Below are 22,586 nucleotides of genomic sequence, written 5' to 3'. Positions count from 1 at the left end.
GGGGGCGGAGGTTGCCGACGAAACCTACCACGGCCCCCGCCCCGACCACCCCGACGTCCATGGAATCCACCTCTCTGGCGGGGGTCCGGGCTGGAAGCCCCCTCGACAAAGCCACCAGGAGGCCCGAGGAAAGGTCTCTCAGGAGACCCGTCACTCTGCCACGAATAACCTCGGCCTCCACCGGTAGACGAGGATCCGCGGTGCTGTCCGTCACCATAAGCATCAACTCCATCATCACCCCACTGATCACGGGGCGCCTCAACAGACTCCCGAACTGTCCACTCCTTCCTGGGCTGCGAAGATCCTGACCGATACTGAACCGGCCTCGCTGCATAGTGCGGCGGCGGAGCAGCCCGAGGCGGAGCACCACCCGGGGCCGACACCACATTACCAGGCCCACCGCCACGGCCCATGACTGTGGATACCAGAGGCGACGGTCCCGGAGGTCGCGGTCCGGCAGGAGCTCCTCTTCCCGCAGGAAAGTCCGGCGGCCTGGCCGGCGAAGGCCCCGAAGGTCGCGGCCCTACAGGGGCTCCTCTTCCCGCAGGAAAGACCGGCGGCCTGGCAGATGAAGAGCCCGAAGGTCGGGGACCTCCACTGCCCGTAGGCATCACCGGCGGCCGAGCCGCCGCAGGCACGGGCGGCCGTGCCCCTTGGTTTCCGCCAGCCCGACCGGAGGGGGCGGGAGCGCCACGCCCGGCCCCGGCTACAACTCGCCCGGCGTCGGCTGCGCTGGTCCCCGCGCCAGGGGCCCCTGTACCAGCCCTCCCAGGCGGCGGCGGCGGCCCAATCGCCCCGGCGTTACTCGCAGTTGCGCGGGGCTGCACTGCCGGCGGTCCACCCGCTCCTCGGCCGGCCATCGCCAGCAGCGGCGGGATCCGGCAGGCCCGACCAGGACCGCACGGAGGAAGAAAGGGCGTCCCACGCCGACGAACCCTAGAGGAAGAAGACGATACGCACGCAGAGGCGGAAACTACGTCTGTGCATGCGGCGATAGTCGTGCATGTGGCGCCCGGTATGGCCTGGGCCTCATACCCAGCCATATCCGGCCCACTTAGCACTGCGGCAACGCATGGAGAGTCCGGCCCAAAGCGGCCCAGCAAATCGTTCCATCGCTCGCTACGTTTCTCCTGGATCCCGCTCGGCAGCCTCGACGGCTCCACAGCCGCCGCCGCCGCCAGTGATCCTGTCCTCGACCGATGCGCAGCCCTCCTCTTCTTGACCACCGTCCAAGAATCCGGATGTATTAAATCGAACAAAGTAAGGTTTGGTAGGCATACCCTAGGCAACGGTCCCTTCCACGGCCTGACCGCCGAAGCCGCATATCTCCGGTGAACGACACGGCGTACCAATTCCTTCCTCTCGTCTGGACGAAGCCCAACCCTCGCCGGATCCTCCACCGGCACAACCGTGTCCACTGTAACGGCCACCTCATCTTCGTCATACCCTGCATGAAATAGATCACAAATCAGATCCGAAGGCGTAGGTGACGGCGGCGAGTACTCTGAGTTGTCGCTATCTCCGTCAGCCTCCTCCTCATCCGAAGCCAAAAGGGCCCAGAAGCGACCGCCGATGCCCGCCCGAGCAGCCGCAGCACGCGGCACGGCGGAGCCCCCCGCTGTCGCCCGGGGAGTCGCCCGGGGAGACGAGCTAGCCGCCATCCGGGCGTTATGTCAATATAAAGCGGGGTGAAAGCCTTTTTGGGTAAAGGAGACGAGAAGAATGAGAGAGTCACACGCTAAGTACGGTTAACTGAATAATATTAATACCAATGACATTCTAACATCCTACATATGATTAACATCCTACTGAGTGTCAATATCTTATACCTTCAGTAATTTTATTCCGATGCTCAGTTCGATAAAAATGCAGCTGCTCGTCCCAATTTTCAACAGACGGGAATGTGAAAATAGGCGAGATTTTCCTATGCCTCCCATTTGCCAGATAAATCCCTCGTGCCTCCACAGATCCGGTGTGCTCTGCTCCCGACTCCGCTGGCTAGTCGGGGTTCAGCGGCGAGCGGCGAAGAGGAACGGAAGCCGCACCTCGTCTGAGGGGAATTTTTTTATGTCTACCGCGGAGACTTTCCAGACGAAGGTTGAGAGACTATATTCTGGCAGGTGGGACCGCCCGGTCAGATCTTTTTTTTTTTCATACTCCCACTTGTCTTTAATTACTATTTTTTTCTTAATAATAAATTCATTTACGACATGCTCATGTCAAATGGTTCCAAGACAAGGAACAAGAGTGACACGCTCTGATTTTTCCATAACACGACCATTAAATTCACTGTTTTTTTTTCTTTCTAAAAATTATTCAAATATATTAATAAGACGTAACAGTAGTTCACACATCCATATCCATATATATACGTAGAAGACAAAAAAAATTGCAATTACATCCTCCGATCGCTTAGCAACTATTACAAACACCGGCGGAAGCCGAAAACGCATCAATGCATGATCACCATCGCCCTACCTCATGTCCACCATAACAGTTCGTAACAGATGGACAGTTGGATTAAACAAACAAACCAACTTAGTTATACGGCAGGAGTATTATTGTTTAGCTAGCTAGCTAGCTAGTTGTACCCTCCTGGTAGTAGAAGCCGGGCCGCGCGTACGCTCTCGTAGCAGAATGAGAATTCCATGCGAGATCGATCAGATGATCAGAGCTTGACGGTGAGCGCGAAACCACCCACCGCCACCATGACGAGAAGGAGGACCACGCCGAACCGCAGCAGGCCATTGGCGAACGCGAAGACGCGGCCGCGGTCATCATCCTCATCCTGGGCGCCAGAGCGGCGGGGAAGCCGGTAGGCGACGGTCATCTCGACGGCCACGATGGCGAGAATGGTGGCGAGGACGCTGTAGTAGGCGGTGCTGCGGCCGCCGAATACAGGGCCCCTGGCCGGCTGGAACAGCCCGGCGCTCACGTCTGCGGCCAGGGTGAGACAGCTCACTGCCCACAGCGCACGCGCGAGCTGAACGTGGATCGACGCCGGCGGTGCATGGCCGTCTGCTGATGCCAGCTCCGTGATGTGGCCTAAGCCTTCCATTTTCCATGTTGCCCGTGGTGGCGTCGACTTGAAAGCTTGCTGCGGTGGACATGCTTGATCAGCGATCAGCTCAACACGGTGTGGACAGATGAGGAATGGGGATCGTCCGTACATATCAGAATGTCAGGCGATGTATATTTATACAGTTTTGCTAGAACTCATCTAGATGAGATATAATTTGGTCTCATTCACCTTCTATAACCACTGGATGTGATACTATAAGATGCGTGTGGGCTGACGTGGGTTGTATCTGTTTTTGTTTTCAAAATGAATGAGACCAAATTATATCTCATCTAAATGAGTTTTAGGCACTCCCATATTTATAGACGCTGTACTCCGTCACGGCCGGTCTCGCCTGGGTAGGAAGGAACTACTAGTTGTCTCTTGTGTGTCTTTGGCTGCCAGGAAGCTTCCTTCTCGCCACAGTTTTTTTTTTTTGCGAAACTCCCCGCGACAGCTCTGTGTCGCCCGTACCGATTCATAATATTTTTTTTAGCTGCGTCGCCTGGCTGTGCTCGATCGATACAGTTCGGTGTTCTTGTTTTTGCATCAGTTTTCTTCGGGTTTTCTTGTTTCTTTGTTTTTTTATGTTTCATTGTCGTTTTTTTATTTTTCTTTTTGTAACACATCTCTACATAATCATGCACGTTGTACATTTTTTTGTATACATGTAAAACATTTTTTGTACTTGTTTAATATTTTTAAATACATGCTTAACAGTTTTACCAAAACATATTTTTAGTATATTTTCAAATACATGTTAAATATTTTTTCAATACATGTTAAAACATTCTCTGAATGATAAAAAAAATCATACACATGATTAACATTTCTCATACACACGATTAACATTTTTGGTACACATGATTAACATTAATAACTTTTTCATTCACGGTATACATTTTTTCGTATACACTGAAAACATTTTTCTGTATTTTTTCAAATATAGTAATAACATTACTCACATTAAATAAAATTAATAAAATAGAATACCAAATGTGAAGGAAAAAAAACACATAACGTCAACGTGACGCGGCTTCTGGTTACCTGGCCGGCCCAGGTGCAGTGAGCCATGCCTAGCCATTGCGGTAAGTGCGGAAACATACCAGCGAAATAGAGGCAAATAGGAAACTTCGCGTGAGGGGTTTCTCGTGCGGCCGTCGCAGCCATCATATGAGAAATGTAGGCCCTTCGCCTCTAGCTGTCATCTTGGCGCTGAGGTGGGGTGATATCGGATCTTCAAGACCTCTATGTTCTTCGTCAACGTCTAGTGATTTCCATAGTTTTGTGAGAATAAATTTTCTCTCGTTCTTTTTGGCAATGCCATGAGGTTAGAGAGTTTTATATCCTCGTAGATCCGATTTTTTGGATCTGGTGAGTTTATGTTGTTGTGTCAAATTCTTTTTTGTTGGTTTGATTTTTTGTGGAGGTGAAATCTTTCATGGACATCAGGGTGAAGATATAGTGATTCAATGCCTGAACTTCTAGGGGATTATCCCCCGCCCAAGTACGTACACCGATCAAGGCTTTCCATCTTTTTAGATGGGTGACTCAAGGCACTCGTAAAATCCATTGTTAGTAATGTGCGTGTGGGTGAAAGAGTGACAACATCATTATTGCTACAATCTACAGTCTCTTTATCGTAATCTTTGGAGTATTTTTTTTCAAACAGTGATTGATACTGTGAAGTTGTTTACTAGAGATTTCATTGTAATTCTTAGTCATAGGAGTTATCTTGCATTTTTTTTATATTAGGTCCAAATAAGTGTACCTGTAATTGTTATATCAAAGAAAAAAGATGACGTTGCAGTAAGCGGCACAAACCCCGTCCTGCAGCGAACTCTTTGGGCCGGCCCATGTGCATGACGAGCGCTTGATTTAGTTTCTTGTTTTTTGTCCTTTTTTAATGATTTACCCTTTTTATAAAAAAATAGAAAATTTTCATGGTATTTTTAAAAATTGAATTTAAAAATATTTCACAGTTTCTTAAAATGTTCACAAAATTTTATTAAATGTTTTTGAATTTGTAAAAGAAATTGTTTTAGAAAATATTTATGAATCTTAAAGTTAACTGTATTTTTTCCATGGAATACTTTTTCATAATTTAAAATAAATTAAGGAATTGAAAAGGAAAAATATAAAAAAAGACGTATAGAAAGCCACTAGACAAAAACAAAGAAATAATAGTACAACAAAATAATCCAGAACCGTTCTGAACTGAAGAAGAGAATAACTTGAGCCTGAGTCACACTCAAAGAACGAACATGTGTCCAATTCCTTCCAACTAAACGGCCATCGCGTATTTGCACTTAACAGTAGACACTTAAGTAAGAGGCGGATAAGATGCATTCATCCCCATCAAATACTAATTGAGTTCAGAAAAGATAGTACGTAGTAGTTTCTGCAATTTCCTTATTTTTCTTTAGCTTAGTTGCGGAAAACAGAGCTGCTTCAGAACGTATGTTTTCTGAACTCAATTTCAGACATCTCGAGAAGTCGTTGTCGCGGCCACCCTTCAAGTTTAGCCAAAGTATATGCAATTAACCAAACAGTAGTATATGCAATTCCTCCAAACTAAACTAAACTGCGACTGAGCCTGCCCCACAGTAACCAAAAACAGGCCAAACACTTCTTTCTCAAAAAAATAAAAAATAAAAAAATGACCACACCTCCCAGTTAAGCATATCCGTGAAGACCAACCATTCAAGTTTAGGGAAAACGACCAAGTCATTACATTCATTACATACATGATCATCCTTCTTGCGGCGGCTGGCGTGCACGAGGCTGAGCCAAGTCCTCTCGGCGTTGTCGATCACGCGGTTTCCCGCCACCTGGGAACAGCAGGAGGAACTACCAGGTCTCTTTCATACTACACGTTCTGGTGATGCCGGGTGTGTTTTGCTGCACGGCTGACGCGACGTGGACCTGCCAAATGCCCAAATGCCAGCGTACGTACGTCGTCGGTACTGCTACGAAAGATAGCACGTTGCACCTCGATAATGCGCTCTCCAGGCCGGAGCCCTTTGTTTATCTTTTTTTGGTTTCTTCTGAGAACTCTATTTGTACTTCACAAAAAAAATCTAGAAAAAGTGTGCTTGTACATATACATGTATAATTCGTACTTTAGTGATCTATTATTGTTTTTGAAGCTGGAACATCCTTCCAGTATTGAGAAGTCATGTACAAGACGACCGAGGCGACGTGGGACCGTTAAAACAACACAATGTTTTTTTTTTTTTGAGGGGACAACACAATGTTGATGGGGGTGGTTCATTCAGAGAACGCGGAGAATAATACATATATACACCTCGTACAAAAGAAATACATAAAGCCTGTCCAAAGCACATACTGAAAATAAGATTTAAGCATAACTTAGGCAGATCAGACAACAAAAAGCAAGTAACAGTCCCTCCTGCAACTGTTAGAAAAAACACGAGGCGTAATCACAAGCCTTGGGGCTGGGGCGTGGTGCGGCAGCCACTTCACCAGATACAGCTGACCAATTAACCACTAGCCTGTATACATTACAGTTAGGAACCAAGAAATCAGAGGGGTTTACCTTGCGGCTAGTTAGAGAGTAAGCAGAGTTCCTGATGCTAGCTAGTGAAGAAAGAAATTAAAAACCTGGAGATTAGGTTAGCTAAGCTAATAATCGTTCCTGATACTCTTGAATAACTTAAAATCAATAGTATAACCTGCTTGTTTCAAAGCCTGCTTTACACTGGACGTCTCAACCTGTGATTGAATTTTCTTCAGCATCCATTTCAACCAGGAAGTTTGATATAACTTTAAACTGGCACCAAATCAATACTTTTCAGCTAAGGAGGGAAAACCTTTCACCCCTTGCACTGCATTGCACTAATTAAGTTGAGAAAAGAAAAAAGATAGCACTGGAGAGCATCTGCATTGGACTACCTCTATGGAAGATCGTGTAGTGATGGTTTCTGCAATTTCCCTTTGCTGTTCTTCAGCTCCACTGCAGAGATACAGAGCTTGCCCATTCACAGATGATGGATCACACTTCTCACCAACATAGCTGCTTCAAAACGTACTTGAGCACCTCTGGCTTCGTCATCTTTCGCCACCCGCCCATGTTCCAGAGCTCTGGCGTAGGGTACCCTACCTCCCTCCCTCCGGGGCTGTGCTCCTGGAGCGCCGCACTGCACACGTGGTGCAGTGTTCATTCCGCAGCCGTGTCTGTCAGTTTGACATCACCTTCATCGTCTGTCTTTTGAATGATGCAGTTTGACGATACAGTGGAACACAGGTTTATAAGAGAAAAATGTTCTTTCTTACATTCGAAGAAACAAAAACGAAATTCACCACTTGCATTGAAAGAATCAAATGATAAAGAAACAGAATGCAGGTCTGGCGATACAGGTTACGCAGTTTCAGTGTGGCAACGCCTCCGGCCCAAAGCTCAAAATCAAACACGACAAAATTCATCACTTCCACTTGAAGAACAAAATCATGCCAAAATGAAAGTCATCGATTACATTCAAACAACAAAAGTCGTGCCACGCAGGTCCACCACAGGAAAGGGCCTCCGACCACAAGTTCAGAAGGAGATAAACGAAATGTGCGGGTTACGTCCAAAGAACAAACCATGCCACGCAGATTCAATACAACGAAGGTCTCTGGGACAATTTCAGAATGAAATAAGATGAAACTCGATGCATTAACTCCAGGGCAACTGCCCAAAGAAAAACAGGACACTTCCGTCACCAGCTCGCTACAGTTCATGGCACTTGCACATCTTCAGTATGGACAGGCCTCCTCAGCTTAGTATGCCTCGTGCTTTGACAGCCGAAAAAGAACCGCGCCACCAGTCCTAGGCTGCCACCATTTTGCGGAGTATATAATATGAATTAGGAAACACAATTTGGTTTATGCAAGAAGCCAAGAACACATGTTGAGAAATTCGGTTCAGATGCCAATATTATTGAACTCTAAAAGGATGATTATGATAATCTAAGCAACAGTATGGCGTTCCAATGCATGAATCAGATGAGTCAGAAAATTCTCTTGTGAGAATATGAATCACGATTTGAAACATGTGTTCAGATAAATATACCTTGAGCCATCTTCCTCCTAAATATTGAAGACATCCAGGTCTTTGCCATGAAGTCGCTGGTGCTGCTCTTGAAGCCCATGCACCCAGCGTGAAGAGATCTCTTGCATATCCTCGCCCACCCCGAGCTGCTGCAAACTGCCCAATCCCTCTACAAAGCTTAAATTTGGACAACCACCTACACGCAGGGCTGTCACTTGAGGGAGGTTGGAGATCTTCTCCAGGCCTTCACAATTCTTAATATCGAGGAGATCAGATAGCAGAGGGAAGTCCTCCACAACCTTCAAGCTATTTGTTCCAAATAATGTGACCACCTTCAAGCTGACGGCGACCTCTCCAAGCTGTCGTGGAAGAGCCCCCAGCTTCGGGCAAACTTTTAGATCCAACAACACCAAATGAGGCAGAAGTTGCAACCTTGCATATTGACCATCCTCTTTTCGGATCTCAGCACCTCCATCCTCTCCACGTTCATCAGCAGCGACTTGTTCCTCGAAAAATGACCACACCTCCCAGTTGGGCATATCATTGAAGATCAACCATTCAAGTTTAGGGAAAGCAACCAACTCATTGCATACAGGATCACCCTTCTTGCAGCCAACAAATTCAGGCCCAACCTTGGTAACTGCATGTGCTCCCTCAATCTTAAGAAATTTCAAGTTGGGTAGCTGCCAGATCGGTGGAAGATGCGCACATGATCGTACATCTATGAGTTTCAAGTACATTAAGGAAGACAAACAGGTGGTAGCAAACCAGGTGGGATACCGCTGACCAAAGAATCTAACAATACATAGGTCTTCCAGGTTGTGCGGAGGTATTAGCTGCTCAAAAACGTTCTCAGTATTACTAACATCTTCTTCTGAATATGACCCCTCTCCACGTTCAGTCCACTCTAGTGTCAGTTCTTTTAGATGTTTTTTGTCTGTAAGCACTGTATTTGTACTGCAGTAAGTTGCTCTTTCCAATTTAACAAGAGAAAGATACCTCATCTGCGACAAAGAAGACAACTCTTCCAACTTCCATCCATCTTGTACAACAGTATCCTCTCTTCCATCACCAATAGGATAATCTTCTACAAAAGTGAGGAACTTTAGTTTCCCTATCCCTTTTGGAACCTGATTTATTTCGGTGTAAAAAAGATTAAGACATCTTAAACTGCACAAGAGGGTCATTGCCAAAGGAAGACTGTGCAGATTATCACAACCTATCAAGCTCAGTACTTGAAGGTTCTTTAGGGAGCCAATGGATTCCGGAAGACAAGATATGCCAGTATAATCCAGATTAAGTAGACGTAGATGTATCAACTTTCCTATATAGTCTGGAATGCTTTGCACAAGTGTGTAATTAAGTACCAAAACACGAAGAAGCAGAAATCTCTTGAACAATGTATCCTCAATTCTCCATGGACCCATAACAGTTAGGAAAGTCCTCACCTTAACATCCACCTTATCCACTCTAGGTAACACTAGCATATCCTTCTTACTGACAGCAGTAACACGTCTATGTTTTGACATATTTCCACCCCTTAATGTTTCAACATCTCCAATAAAACTCTAAGTTTTGACATATTTCCACCCCTTAATGTTTCAACATCTCCAATAAAACATTCTTCTCTTGATATGTTACAAGCAAGTTGTCTTAAGAGGTCATGCATTCTGCAACTAGCCTGATAAATTAGCTCATAGTAGTACTCTTCTGCTATGTCTTCTATTAATTGACCTTGCTGATCCTCGATGAAGCCTTCAGCAATCCATAACCAGGTAACTTCATCACGTTCAATGACAGAATCTTCAACATACAAAGCACAATAAAGGAAACACTGCTTCAAACGATGTGGTAACTCATCATAGCTTAGATACAAAGCTTCTTCTATTTCATCCAAGAGGATGCTCTGAGAGCCAATAAATCTGCCCAAATACCTTTTCCACTCATTCTCTGTTAGTTCTCTGCTTGACAAAGCACTAGCGGTAACCTTGATTGCAAGAGGAAGGTGACCACATTTACGAACAATCTCAATCCCTGTGTTTCTTAAATTCTGCACTTCTTTCTCTTCGTCAATGTTCATGCTCTTCCAAAGCAGCTCCCATCCCATCTCTACTGACATGAGATCAACTCGGTGTGCATGGTGTACACCTATTCTCTTTGTAATTTGATCATCTCGTGTGGTTACCAATATTACTCCGACTGTTGTTTCATGTAATGCAGATCTTAATAAATCCGTCCATACATTGGAATGCCACACATCATCTAGAACCAGAAAGAAACTCTTCCCTTCTATTGTTTCTGCAAGCTTCCTTTGTAGCTCTGTTATGGTTTCCCCTTGCTCATGATGCACACCAATATTCCGAAGAACCTCTTTAAGAAGAGTTACTTCATTGTAGTCTCGTGAAACACAAATCCATGCGTGCATCTTGAAGCTTCCTTTTAATTTTTGGTCATTATATATTTTCTGAGCTAGTGTTGTCTTACCAACTCCTCCCGTTCCAACAATACCAAGCTTGTAAGACTTGTCTTCCTTGTGCGCAAGCACCAAGTCCACCAACTTCCTGCTAGAATGTATGATCTCCTTCCCCACAAGGTTGGGCTCAACAAGATTGGAGCTTCTTATCAGTTTGGATGTTGGACCATTTCTAGTAGGCTGTATACTAGTGTTGAATGTTAAGAATATCTTGTCCTTCGAAATGTTCTCTATCTTTTTGTTGAGGCTTCTAATGCGAACAGCAACATCACGACGTGACCAGATGTTACACAAGCAAGAGGAGACTGAGAGGCCTTTACATGCAGCTGATTTGCTTGATGATGACGATCAAGGTTCATCAGACAGTAGCTTGTTTCCTTTACATCTAGCCACGTCCAGGATTTCATGAACATCATATATAACATCTCTCAGTTGACCAAGCCAATTGTTCACCGCTAGCTCTTTTGTCCTCCTTTTCTCAGCATCATATATACAACATCGTATTAGTTCTGCTCTTCGCATTACTTCTCTGAGCTCTTCTTCCACCCCAAGGATTAGTATGGCCTCATCTGTAATGATATTTTGCAACTTACTGGCACATGATCCAAGCAAAGATTCAAGTACGGCTGCCATGGATGAGACAAACCCGGCAATGGAGATCCACCAAAAACACCAGAGTGACTTGATTCTGAGAATGGCAGAAACTGGAAGCTGAAAATGAATGCACACGGTATCTTATCATGCTTTGAAAAATTTAGATAAGGATCGACGGATAAACTAGAAGATATCACTACTTAGTTGCTATTACATTTAGAATAGATTTTGGCGGCCCCTAGGCGCCATCCAGATGCCATGCAGCGGAACAACATCCGCCTAGTCAGCCGTTGCATGCACGTCATCTCAGCCATCCGTTCAAGCTCCCACATCCACGAGCCCATGACTCAGTCGTCGTCTTTCTCTATTTGTGCAATAAACAACTCTACAGCATCCCAGCGGCACCAGATCAAAACTTTGTCGGAGCCTCGCCGGAGTGTCGCCGCCCGGTTTGCAGCATCGGCCTTGCAGCACGGCGGCACCGTCGCAGCACTGCCTCACAACACGTTGCCGGTTGTCGCAGGCTCGCAGCATCGGCTTGAAGCACAACGGCGCTGTCACAGCACATCGTCGGTCGTCGCGGCACCGCTCGTAGCACGACGTCTGGTCGCAACATCACCGGAGTATCCTGAGCCGTCGTGCTGTTTGTTGAGTCGCCGTCGCAGCACTAGTTCGCAACACGGCGGCTCCATCACAGTATTGTCGGAGCAGCCCGAGCCGTCGTCGCAGCACTAGTTCGCAACATGGTGTCATCGTCTCAAACATCAACATTGCTGCCAAAGCCACCATCACAGCATCCATCGCGCAGTTGAGCCCCGCCGTCGCAACATTGGTTTATGACTCGGCCGTGCTGTTGCAGCAACGCCGGACCAGCCTCACGCCGCCACCGCGACAGTATCCTGGCTACTTTGATGATTCTACAGTGACATGCTTGGACGACTGCGGTGATGCTACGAGGCATGTTACGACGACTGCGACGATGGCACGAGATGACATGCTTTGAAACGCGTGTGGTGTGCTTTGACGACCGTGGCAATGCAGTGATGACATGCTTTGACGACTGCGGTGATGCTACGAGGCATGTTACGACAACCGCGACAATGACACAACAACATGCTTTGAAACGCCCATGGTGTGCTTCGATAACCGTGGCGATGCAGTGACGACATGCTTCGATGGCCGCCGTGATGCTATGATGCGTGTTGTGACAGCCGCGATGACGGCACAGTGACATGCTTCGAATACCCATCGTGTGCTTCGACGACTGATGAATGCTACGACATCATGCTCTGAAGGTCAAGGACATGTCGCGGGATCGTGCTTCAGACAATCGTGGCGATGTTGCGATGTCGTGCTTCGACAACCTCGGCGATGCTGCTACGGAGGCCCGACTACTTCAATGGTGTTGAGATGGCATTCTTTGTGATCACTACAGTGTTGCGACGATGACACGGCTGCTTCGACGATGTTGCGACGCCATTCTTCGACGGCCGTGGCGATGTGGCAATAACGGCCGGCCTACCTCTAGTGATGCTGCGATGGCATGCTTCGAAGAGGGCTGCGGCGGCGTTAGGATGCTTCTCTGAGTATTGCTAGAGGGGTGGGGATGAAGAAAAGGAGCCACGATTTTATGCGGAATTGTGGTAGCGCTATATCCAAACAACCTTTACTACATGAGCTTGCTAGTATCAGGTCAAACCAACACCTGTGAAGATGCGGTTTTACAATCCTCGTTTGGTGCTTGCTATGCGCTCCTCTTGAAATTATTTGTGCCATTACATGTATAGGTACGTGCAAGCACTACCTGCGAAGTATAAGTGTAAAAAAGGACCTAAGGCTGTCACGGGGACCATCAGCTTCATGCGCGTGGCAAAGAGTAAGATAGATGCACTACCTTCACGTGCCAGACACAGAGGCGCTGCGCCACACGATCGGATGGGATCGGATGGCGCCGGACCCGGCTGGCAACGCCTGAAAATCATCCGACTGTTTGTAAGCATTTTCCATAGATTTTGCATAATGAAAGCTATGTACGCAATCGTACATACAGATTCAGCAACTTGAGTAGCACCACGTATCGAGGACTAAATTCCAGAGCTGCTACTGAGTCCCTTCAATTTATTTTCCGTTCTTGCAAATTTACATGTATGAAAGAAATACTTATTGGTTTGTCTTGCCCAGTTTACATATCAATCAAATCACAGAAAATGTCGCATCGCATTATATTTCTATCTCTTACAACAGACATCCGGCCAAGTTTTGTTTTTTCTGATCTATCTTCTCAATGAATAGCCCTAATGCTAGCTTAGGAATCATGAAAACTAACTACTCCCTCCGTCCCACAATATAAGCTTGCAAAAACATCTTATATTGTGGGAAGGAGGGAGTAATATATTTGACTGTGGTAATGAAAGTTAAGTCGATTGCAAGTCATTACATCACAAACTACTTTTCCAACAAGGAAAAACCATCAATAATAAGAATCAATATATAGTGATCATCAATTCATCATGCATCTCGAAGAAGCAGTTTGCTACTTTTAAGATCACGCAAGGCTGGGTGCAAGCTAGAATCGAGATAGATAATAGAAGATTATCGGTCAATCACCAAGTGAAAACGTTGTTGCTGCTACACCTGCAACATCAAGATAATACAAGATTATCAAGTAACGCCCACAGTGTTATAGATCCAGAAGTGTAGAACATTGAGATCGAATATATACCTGGACACAACGGGCCGGTAACTCCACATGATCAAACGACGAACACAAGTGGACCAAGACAAGCTTCCTCGGGTGCGAAGAAGAGTAAGAACAGAGCAGAACAAAATATTGAGGAAATTGGTGAATGAGGGAAACTTGGCAGGGAATTTCTTTGGTTTGAAGCAAGAATGAGTCGCATAAGGCTGATGATGAAGAAGGCTTTGGGTGCTGGCTAGAAGAGAAAAGAGATGAAGATGCTCATCTTTGTTTACTTGGACGTAGGGCTAAGTAACGATCCCTTCCTTCAAACCATTGCAGCAAAAGCAAAAGCACTCAAGGTGGCTCACCTTTCTTTCTTGGTGATTGAACCTGATGCCTTGCCTGAGCCAGTAGCAGCATATACATACTGGAAAGCCAAGCAACAGCAAAGATTTCGTTTGAATTAAATAGATACCCAATAAACACTGGCTGCTACAGCCCCCTCCTCTGCTTCAATTGTTAATTCATGTGTCAGGATATATTTGACCAAACAACATCAGCTCATCATTTTTAGCTCACCAAGCGGCACCATGCCACAATTGCAGAATATGCACATGCCACAATTGCCAGTACAGAACTATGTCCCCTAAAGGAGATTTGCGATACAGCTTACGAATGACTATATCGTATCCATCACAGTTAATCCAAGCAGTCAATGAGGTTCAACTTGGGGTTACTACAGAGGTAACTAGAGCGCACTTGCCAACAAAATTTCTTTCAAGATTAACTGTACTAGCTAGCTACTCATCGTCCTTAATTCTCTTGAGCAGCTTGGCAGCCCACCGGCGCAGCCTTTTATTCAGCATGAAGCCAACCACGACGCCAACCACATTGCTGACGGCGCCGAACTTCGCGCAAGCCGACAGAGACACCATCCGGCTGCAATACCAAAGGATAGTACGTCAGTTGCAAACTTGCAATGAGCATAACTTCAGTCAGGGATTACAGATTTACAGTACAACATGTGCACGTTTACATCACCAAAAAATTTACGGCTGCAGCCTAAATCTAGAAAAGAAGAGTAGATGCCAAATGTGGAAAACATGCATGTGCCATACAGATTTCACAATATAGGCACAGATGGAGGCCCCAACCCTCCACATTGCCTTTGTTCCATCTTCCATCCCCAGCATTCAATTGCATGTCACAAAATTTCAAAGCATGCTATCTACTGGATGTTTGAACTTGCGATTGATTTTTCCAGTCTTTAAACTGGGTTCTGAACTGATAGAACTTCGGACTAGTGAAAAAAAACTACTTTCCATTTCACCGAAAACTTGCATAAAAAATGGAAACAGAAACCAAACTTTCACCTACAAGTATTAAGCAGCTTTCAATCAGCTACTGACCAAATAAATAAATAAACTGGAGCCATATATCAAAATTTCAATTAGGATCAAAAAATTCGACTGGGTCAGGTTTCTTCAGATTAGGGGGCTAATTTAACATAGGATCAGTGTACTTCAACCCCCTGCAGCCACTGCTCAAGGGTGGCAACCTCAGTTGGCGCAGCACAATAGGGTGCACAGTGGCAGCACGGCACAAAGCAGGAGGATGAGCATGGGAGGGTGAAGGCGTGAAGCAGAAGAGGAGGCACAGGGGAAGTCAGAGGGTACAGCTGTAGAAGTGGGATATGGAAAATTCAGCAATAATCATGTACTCGCAGACAGCAGCATAGTGAGGCAGAGTTGCAATCTCCTAAATCAACGTGGCTAAGTATGTACACTGGCAACCGAATATCTGCTGTTTAGAAGTTCCACAAATACATGGACAACATACAGAGTACATTGCCCAGCCTAATTCTTGTTCTCAGGTTTACGGTTTGGCATCGGTTAAGGTACAGAAACCTACATATAGCACCATATGGAACAAGAGACGATGTCGTATAGACACCCAAAATACTGGCATATAACAGTAAACATAAGTCGAATAATTGGGTTGCCCTACCATACACATAACCGAAGCTTTCCCCAGCCAAATATTTATTGTGGATCAAATCAATTTTACTCCCAGATGCAGAGGCCGGGGGTCATCCTCCTTTTCTAAAAAAAATCAATTTTACTCGTTTAGTCAAGCTTTCAGCTCTGACCTCTGATGATAGGAGCCACAGATAAAACATGCGGTGCAGGTGTTACAAGGGATTTCCTACATGTGCGTCAGCTACTACTATAGTGTGAAAAGTATAATATGCTTGATACACCCAAACTACAGGCAGCCTAGCGCGAAATCCACCCCCAAATCGAGGCAATCTACCGGGCGAGCGAGCCAAAACAGGGCGCATCGATCGGAGGGGGAGCTCGGACGTACCCTGCCTCCCTGGGCAGGAGGAGCTGGTCGGAGAAGGCGGAGCGCGAGGAGTAGGAGGAGGAGGAGTTGGCGGCGTTTGTGCCGTGTTTCTTCTGCAGCTGTGGCTGTGTGTGTCTACGATTTGGGCATCATCTTGGTCGTCTACGATTTCCTAAACACACAGGCTTGGCGGTACAATGCGATTTCAGTGTCATCTGCGGTGTTGATTGATTGTCCCACACACAAGATTTAAGTTTTGATTACACCCAATTAATCCAGCGTGCAAGTAACTCACGAGATGCGCCTCGCTTCAGTTTGATCACAATACAACGTTCCAAAATACTCCTATATCCAATCCTCCAAACTAAACTAAACGGCCACTGAGCCTGCCTAACAGTAGCCAAAAACAGATCACACACTTACCTTAAACCAGAGTGCAGTGCAGTGCAGTGCGTTTCACATAAGTAATTAAAACGCAGATAAAACGTACGAGAGTATCATCGATCTCCATCACACAATGATTAAGTTCAGAAAAGAAAACGATAGTAGTACCACTGAAGAGCACTGCATTGCACTATTAAGTTTTTTGGCAGATGGTGCGGCTATTAAGTAGTTTCTGCAGTTTCCTTCTTCTTCTTCAGCTCCATCACAGAGAACATAACTTTGCCCCTTGTCCTTCACGCTTCTCCTCCCACTGATAGCTCCATGAACAAGTACTTGTCGCCGCCTTTCACGGTTTGCCGATATTATCAACTCTAAGAGGAAAATTACAAGAACGTAAGCCACAACATGGGTGTCCAATCCAATGCATGTTAGTTACAGCAGGAAAACACATGAGTTTTTTAGAGCTAAATTATACTGCACTTAAGAACTTGTATGCTTGCACTCTGTAGCCAATGGACATCTACCAGTTTTGGAATGTATACAAAGTTCTGCTCACGCATTTTTGTTCCATAAGCTTAAAATTCAATTTTCAGAACATGAATCATGGCTGCTAAAAGAATCGAAGACACAAACACTAAATATTGAATCAGTATGTGTTGTTCAAATATACCTTGTGCCGTCTAACTGGTCCATGTGTAGATATCCAGGTCTTCGCCATGAAGTCGCTGGTGCTCCTCTTGAAGCCTAGGCACCCAGCGGGAAGAGACCTCTTGCATATCCTCACCCAGCAACAGCCGCTGCAAACTGCCCAACCCCTCTACATGGCTTAAGTTTGGACAACCAGATACACGCAGCTCTGTCACTTGAGGGAGGTTGCAGATCCTCTCAAGGCCTTCACAATACCCAATAGCAAGGACCTCAGAGAGCATTGGGCGGTCCTCCACAGCCTTCAAGTTGCTTCGTCCACTTAAACTGAGCTCCTTCAAACAGGCGGTATCCTTTCCAAGCTGTTGCGGGAGATCCCTCAGCTTCGGGCAACCGTGAAGTTGCAATTTCAACAAACGGGGCAACAGTCGCACCCTTGCAGGTTGGGCATCCACTTTTCGAATCTCAGCAGCTCCATCCTCTCCCCTTACATCAGCAGCAGCAACTTCTTCCTCAAAAAAAGACCACTCCTCCCAATTGGGCATATCTGCGAAGATCAACCATTCAAGTTTTGGGAAAGCAACCAACTCATCACATACAGGATCACCCTTCTTGCAACCAACAAATTCAGGTCCTACCTTGGTAACTGCATGTGCTCCATCAATTCTCAGAAATTTCAAGTTGGGTAGCTGCCCAATGGGTGGAAGATGCACACATGATCGTACACCTATGAAGACCAAGGACATTAATGAAGACAAACAGGTGGCACCAAACCAGGTGGGATACTGCTGACCAAGGAAATGTAAAATACACATGACTTCCAGGTTGTGCGGAGGTATTAGCTGCTCAAAGACCTTCTCAGTATTACTAACATCTTCTTTTGAATATGACCCCTCTCCATGTTCCGTCCACTCTAGTATTAGTTTTTGTAGATGCCTTTTGTCTGTAAGCACTGCATTTCTACTGCAGTGAGCTGCTCTTTCCAATTTAACAAGACAAAGATACCTCATCTGCGATAAAGAAGACAACTCTTCCAACTTCCATCCATCTTGTATAACAGCATTATCACTTCCATCACCAACAGGATAATCTCCAAAACAAGTGAGGAGCTTCAATTTTCCAATCCCTTTTGGAACCTGATTTATTTTTGTGCCAAGAAGATCAAGACATCTTAAACTGCTCAACAGGGTCATTGCCGAAGGAAGAGTGTGCAGATCATCGCACCATCTCAAGCTCAGTACTTGAAGGTTCTTTAGGGAGCCAATGGATTTCGGAAGACAAGATATGCGAGTGTAATCTAGATTAAGTAGGCGTAGATGTATCAGTTTTCCTATATAGTTTGGAATGCTTTGCACAAGTGAGCAGTTCAATACTAAAACACGAAGGAGCAGAAATCTCTTGAACAAGATCAAGACACCTCATCTGCGACAAACAAGACAACTCTTCCAACTTCCATCCATCTTGTACAACAGCATTATCACTTCCATCACCAACAGGATAATCTCCTAAATGAGTGAGGAGCTTCAGTTTCCCTATCCCTCGTGGAACCTGATTTATTTCTGTGCCAAAAAGGTCAAGACATCTTAAATGGCTCAACAGTGTCATTGCTGAAGGAAGAACATGCAGATAGTGACACCATCTCAAGCTCAGAACTTGAAGGTTCTTTAGGGAGCCAATGGATTCCGGAAGACAAGATATGCCAGTATAATCTAGATTAAGTAGGCGTAGATGTATCAGTTTTCCTATATAGTCCGGAATGCTTTGCACAAGTGAGTAATTCAGTACCAAAACACGAAGAAGGAGAAATATCTTGAACAACGTATCTTCAGTTCTTTGTGGACCACGAACAGTTAGGAAAGTCCTCACCTTAACTTCCACCTTATCCACTCTAGGTAACACTGACATATCCTTCTTAATAACAGCAGTAACACGTCGCAGTTTTGACATATTTTCACCCCTTAATGATTCAACATCTCCAACAAAACATTCTTCCCTTGATATATTCAAAGCAAGCTGTCTTAAGAGATCGTGCATTTTGCATTCAGCCTGGTCAAAACTTATCCTATTTGGCTGGAGGAGATTCCGATGTATTAGCTCGTAGTAGTACTCTTCTGCTATGTCTTCTAGTAGTTGGCCTTGCTGCTCCTCGATGAAGCCTTCAGCAATCCATAACCAGGTAACTTCATCACGTCGAATGATAGAATCTTCAACATACAGAGCACAATAAAGGAAACACTGTTTCAGACGATGTGGTAACTCATCATAGCTTAGATACAAAGCTAATTCTACTTCGTCCAAGAGTATGCTCTGGGAGCCAATATATTTACCCAGATACTTTTTCCACTCATTCTCTGTTAGATCTTTGCTGGCCAAAGAACTAGATGTAACCTTGATTGCAAGAGGGAGGTGACCACATTTACGAACAATCTCAATCCCCGTGTTTCTAAAATTCTGCACTTGTTTCTCTTCACCAATGTTCATGCTCTTCCAAAGTAGCTCCCATCCCACCTCTACTGACATGAGATCAACTTGGTGGGTACGGTCTACACCTATTCTTCTTGTAATTTGATCATCTCGTGTGGTTACCAATATTACTCCGACAGTTGTTTCATGTAATGCAGGTCTTAATAAATCCGTCCATACATTGGAGTGCCACACATCATCTAGAACAAGAAAGAAACTCTTGCCTTCAATTGTTTCCGCAACCTTCCTCTGTAGCTTTGTTATGGTTTCACCTTGCTCACTGTGCACACCAATATTCCGGAGAACCTCTTTAAGAAGAGTTATTTGATTGTAGTCTTGTGAAACACAAATCCATGCATGCAACTTGAAGCTTCCTTTTACTTTCTGGTCGTTGTATATTTTTTGAGCTAGTGTTGTCTTACCAACTCCTCCTGTTCCAACAATAGCAAGCTTGTAAGACTTACTTTCCTTGTGCGCAAGCACTAAGTCCACCAACTTCCTGCTAGAATGTATGATCTCCTTCCCCACAAGGTTGGGCTCAACAAGATTGGAGCTTCTTATGAGTTTGGATGTTGGATCATTTCTAGTAGACTGTATACTAGTGTTGAATGTTAAGAATATCTTGTCCTTTGAAATGTTCTCAATCTTTTTGTTGAGGCTTCTAATCCGAACAGCAACATCACGACGTGACCAGATGTTACAAAGGCAAGAGGAAATTGAAAAGCCTTTACATGTGGCTGATTGGCTTGATGATGAAGGATCATCAGGAAGTAGCTTCCTTCCTTTACATCTAGCCACATCTAGGATTTCATCAACATCATATAAAACATCTCTCAGTTGGCCAAGCCAATTGTTTACTGCTAGCTCTTTTGTCCTCCTTTTCTCAGCATCATATATGCAACATTTTATCAGTTCTACTCGTCGCAGGACTTCTCTGAGCTCTTCTTCCACCCCAAGGATTAGTATGGCCTCATCTGTAATGATATTTTGCAACTTACTGGCACATGATCCAAGCAAAGATTCAAGAATGGCCGCCATGGATCAGGGAAACTCAGCAAGGGAAATCAACCAAAAACACCACGGTGACTTGATTCTGAGAATGGCAGAAACTCGAAGCTGAAAATGAAAGCACAAAGGTATCTCAACATCCTTTCAAAAATGAGACAAGGCTCTATAGATACACTAGAAGATATTTCTACTGAGTTTCTATTTACATTTAGAATAGATTTTACATAATGAAAGCTATGTATGTAACGTACATACAGATTCAGCACCTTGAGTAGCGCCGTGTATCGAGGACTAAGTTCCTGAGCTGCCACTGAATCTTTTAATTTATTTTTTGTGCTTGCAAATTTACATGTGTTTCAGTTTTTCATGCAAAAATATTTATTGGTTTGTCTGGCCCACTTAAGGGCGCCATTCAATGGCAGCTGCATAGCAGTCTACATACCGATCGAATCACAGAAAACATTGCATCGAGTTATAATTGTTGAGGAAATCGTTAACTGGTAGCTGCTCGGTCGGCTGGCGAGTAGGGGATTAATAGGCTAATTGGCAAGTTAATCGGCCCTTTAACCAATTAATCAGACGATTTATCGGTTTATCGGCTACTCGGTGACCCTACGAGTAGGGATTAATCGGCAAGTTAACTGGTTAATCGGACGAATTCTTGAAATCTGTTATGTTACAACAGATAGATTGGTCATCCAGCCGAATTTTTGTTTTTCTGATCTATCCTCTCGATGAGTAGCCCTAATGCTAGCCTAGAAATCATGAAAACTAATTTATTTGGTTGTAGTAATGAAAGTTAAGTTGATTGCAAGTCATTACCTCACAAACTTACTTTTCCAACTAGGAACCATCAACAGTAAGAATCAATATGAAGTGATCATGCATCTCGAAGAAGCAATTTGCTATGATGATCAGTCCATCTCCCTACTTTTAAGTCACGCAAGGCTGAGTGCAAGCTGGAATCAATCAAGATAGATAATCAAAGATTATCAGCCAATCACAAGGGAAAACCTTGTTGCTGCTAGCCTGCTACACCTGCAATATCTGGATATTACAAGCTTATCAAGTAACGCCCACTGTGTTATAGATCCACAAATGCAGAACATTGAGATCGTATACATACCTGGATACAACGGGCCGGTAACTCCACAGGATCAAATGACGAACACAAGCGGACCAAGACAAGCTTCCTCTGGGTGCGAAGAAGAGAACAGAACAAACAAAATATTCAGGTAATTGGTGAATGAAGCAAACTCGACAGGGAATTTCTTTGGTTTGAAGCAAGCATTAGCCGCATAAGGCTGATGATGAAGAAGGCTTTGGTGCTGGCTAGAAGAGAAAAAAGATGGAGATGCTCATCTTTGTTTACCTGGACATATGGCTAACTAACGATCCCTTCCTTCAAACCACTACAGCAAAAGCAAAAGCACTCAAAGGTGGCTCACTTTTTCTTTCTTGGTGATTGAACCTGATGCCTTGCCTGAGCCAGTAGCAGCATATACTGGAAAGCCAAGCAACAGCAAAGCACTCATTTGGAATTAATTTGATACCCAAACAACACTAGCAGATAAGGCCCCCTCCTCTGCTTCCACTATTTATTCATGTGTCAGGATATATTTGACCAAACAACATTAGCTCATCATTTTTAGCTCACCAAGCGGCACCATAGATTTACGACCAGCGAGCGAAACAAAGCAGAATCTGCACATGCCACAATTGCCAGTACAGAACTATGTCCCCTAAAGGAGATTTGCGATACAGCTTACAAATGACTATATTGTATCCATCACAGTTAATCCAAGCAGTCAATGAGGTTCAACTTGGGGTTACTACAGAGGTAACTAGAGCACACTTGCCAACAAAATTTCTTTCAAGATTA

The 22,586-nt window shown here is 44.9% G+C and overlaps 1 protein-coding gene and 1 pseudogene across 1 annotated transcript; both read right to left on the bottom strand.

Annotated features, from left to right (window-relative positions):
- Window positions 1-2,668: 2,668 nt before the first annotated feature.
- LOC125546587 lies at window positions 2,669-11,217 on the bottom strand (annotated as a pseudogene).
- Window positions 11,218-16,485: 5,268 nt separating this feature from the next.
- On the bottom strand, window positions 16,486-21,987 carry LOC125542625 (putative disease resistance protein RGA4). The gene is made up of 5 exons (XM_048705722.1): window positions 21,831-21,987; window positions 21,527-21,751; window positions 18,782-20,812; window positions 17,259-18,369; window positions 16,486-16,959 (listed from the first exon to the last, which is right to left on the bottom strand). The coding sequence occupies exons 3-4, from the start codon at window positions 20,732-20,734 to the stop codon at window positions 17,269-17,271; spliced, it is 3,054 nt and encodes a 1,017-aa protein (XP_048561679.1). The 5' UTR covers window positions 20,735-20,812; window positions 21,527-21,751; window positions 21,831-21,987; the 3' UTR covers window positions 16,486-16,959; window positions 17,259-17,268.
- Window positions 21,988-22,586: the final 599 nt, after the last annotated feature.

The sequence above is a fragment of the Triticum urartu genome, chromosome 3, assembly GCF_003073215.2.
Source record: "Triticum urartu cultivar G1812 chromosome 3, Tu2.1, whole genome shotgun sequence".
In the NCBI taxonomy this organism is placed as follows: Eukaryota; Viridiplantae; Streptophyta; class Magnoliopsida; order Poales; family Poaceae; genus Triticum; species Triticum urartu.
This window is presented reverse-complemented; position numbering and strand designations above follow the sequence as displayed.

Bases quoted from the DNA above. Each gene is read 5' to 3' on its own strand.
- LOC125542625 (XM_048705722.1), bottom strand. From the start codon at position 20,734: ATGGCGGCCATTCTTGAATCTTTGCTTGGATCATGTGCCAGTAAGTTG. The intron at 18,370-18,781 runs GTTCCACGAGGG...AAAATAAATCAG, and splicing joins TTGGCACAGAAATAAATCAG to GTTCCAAAAGGGATTGGAAA.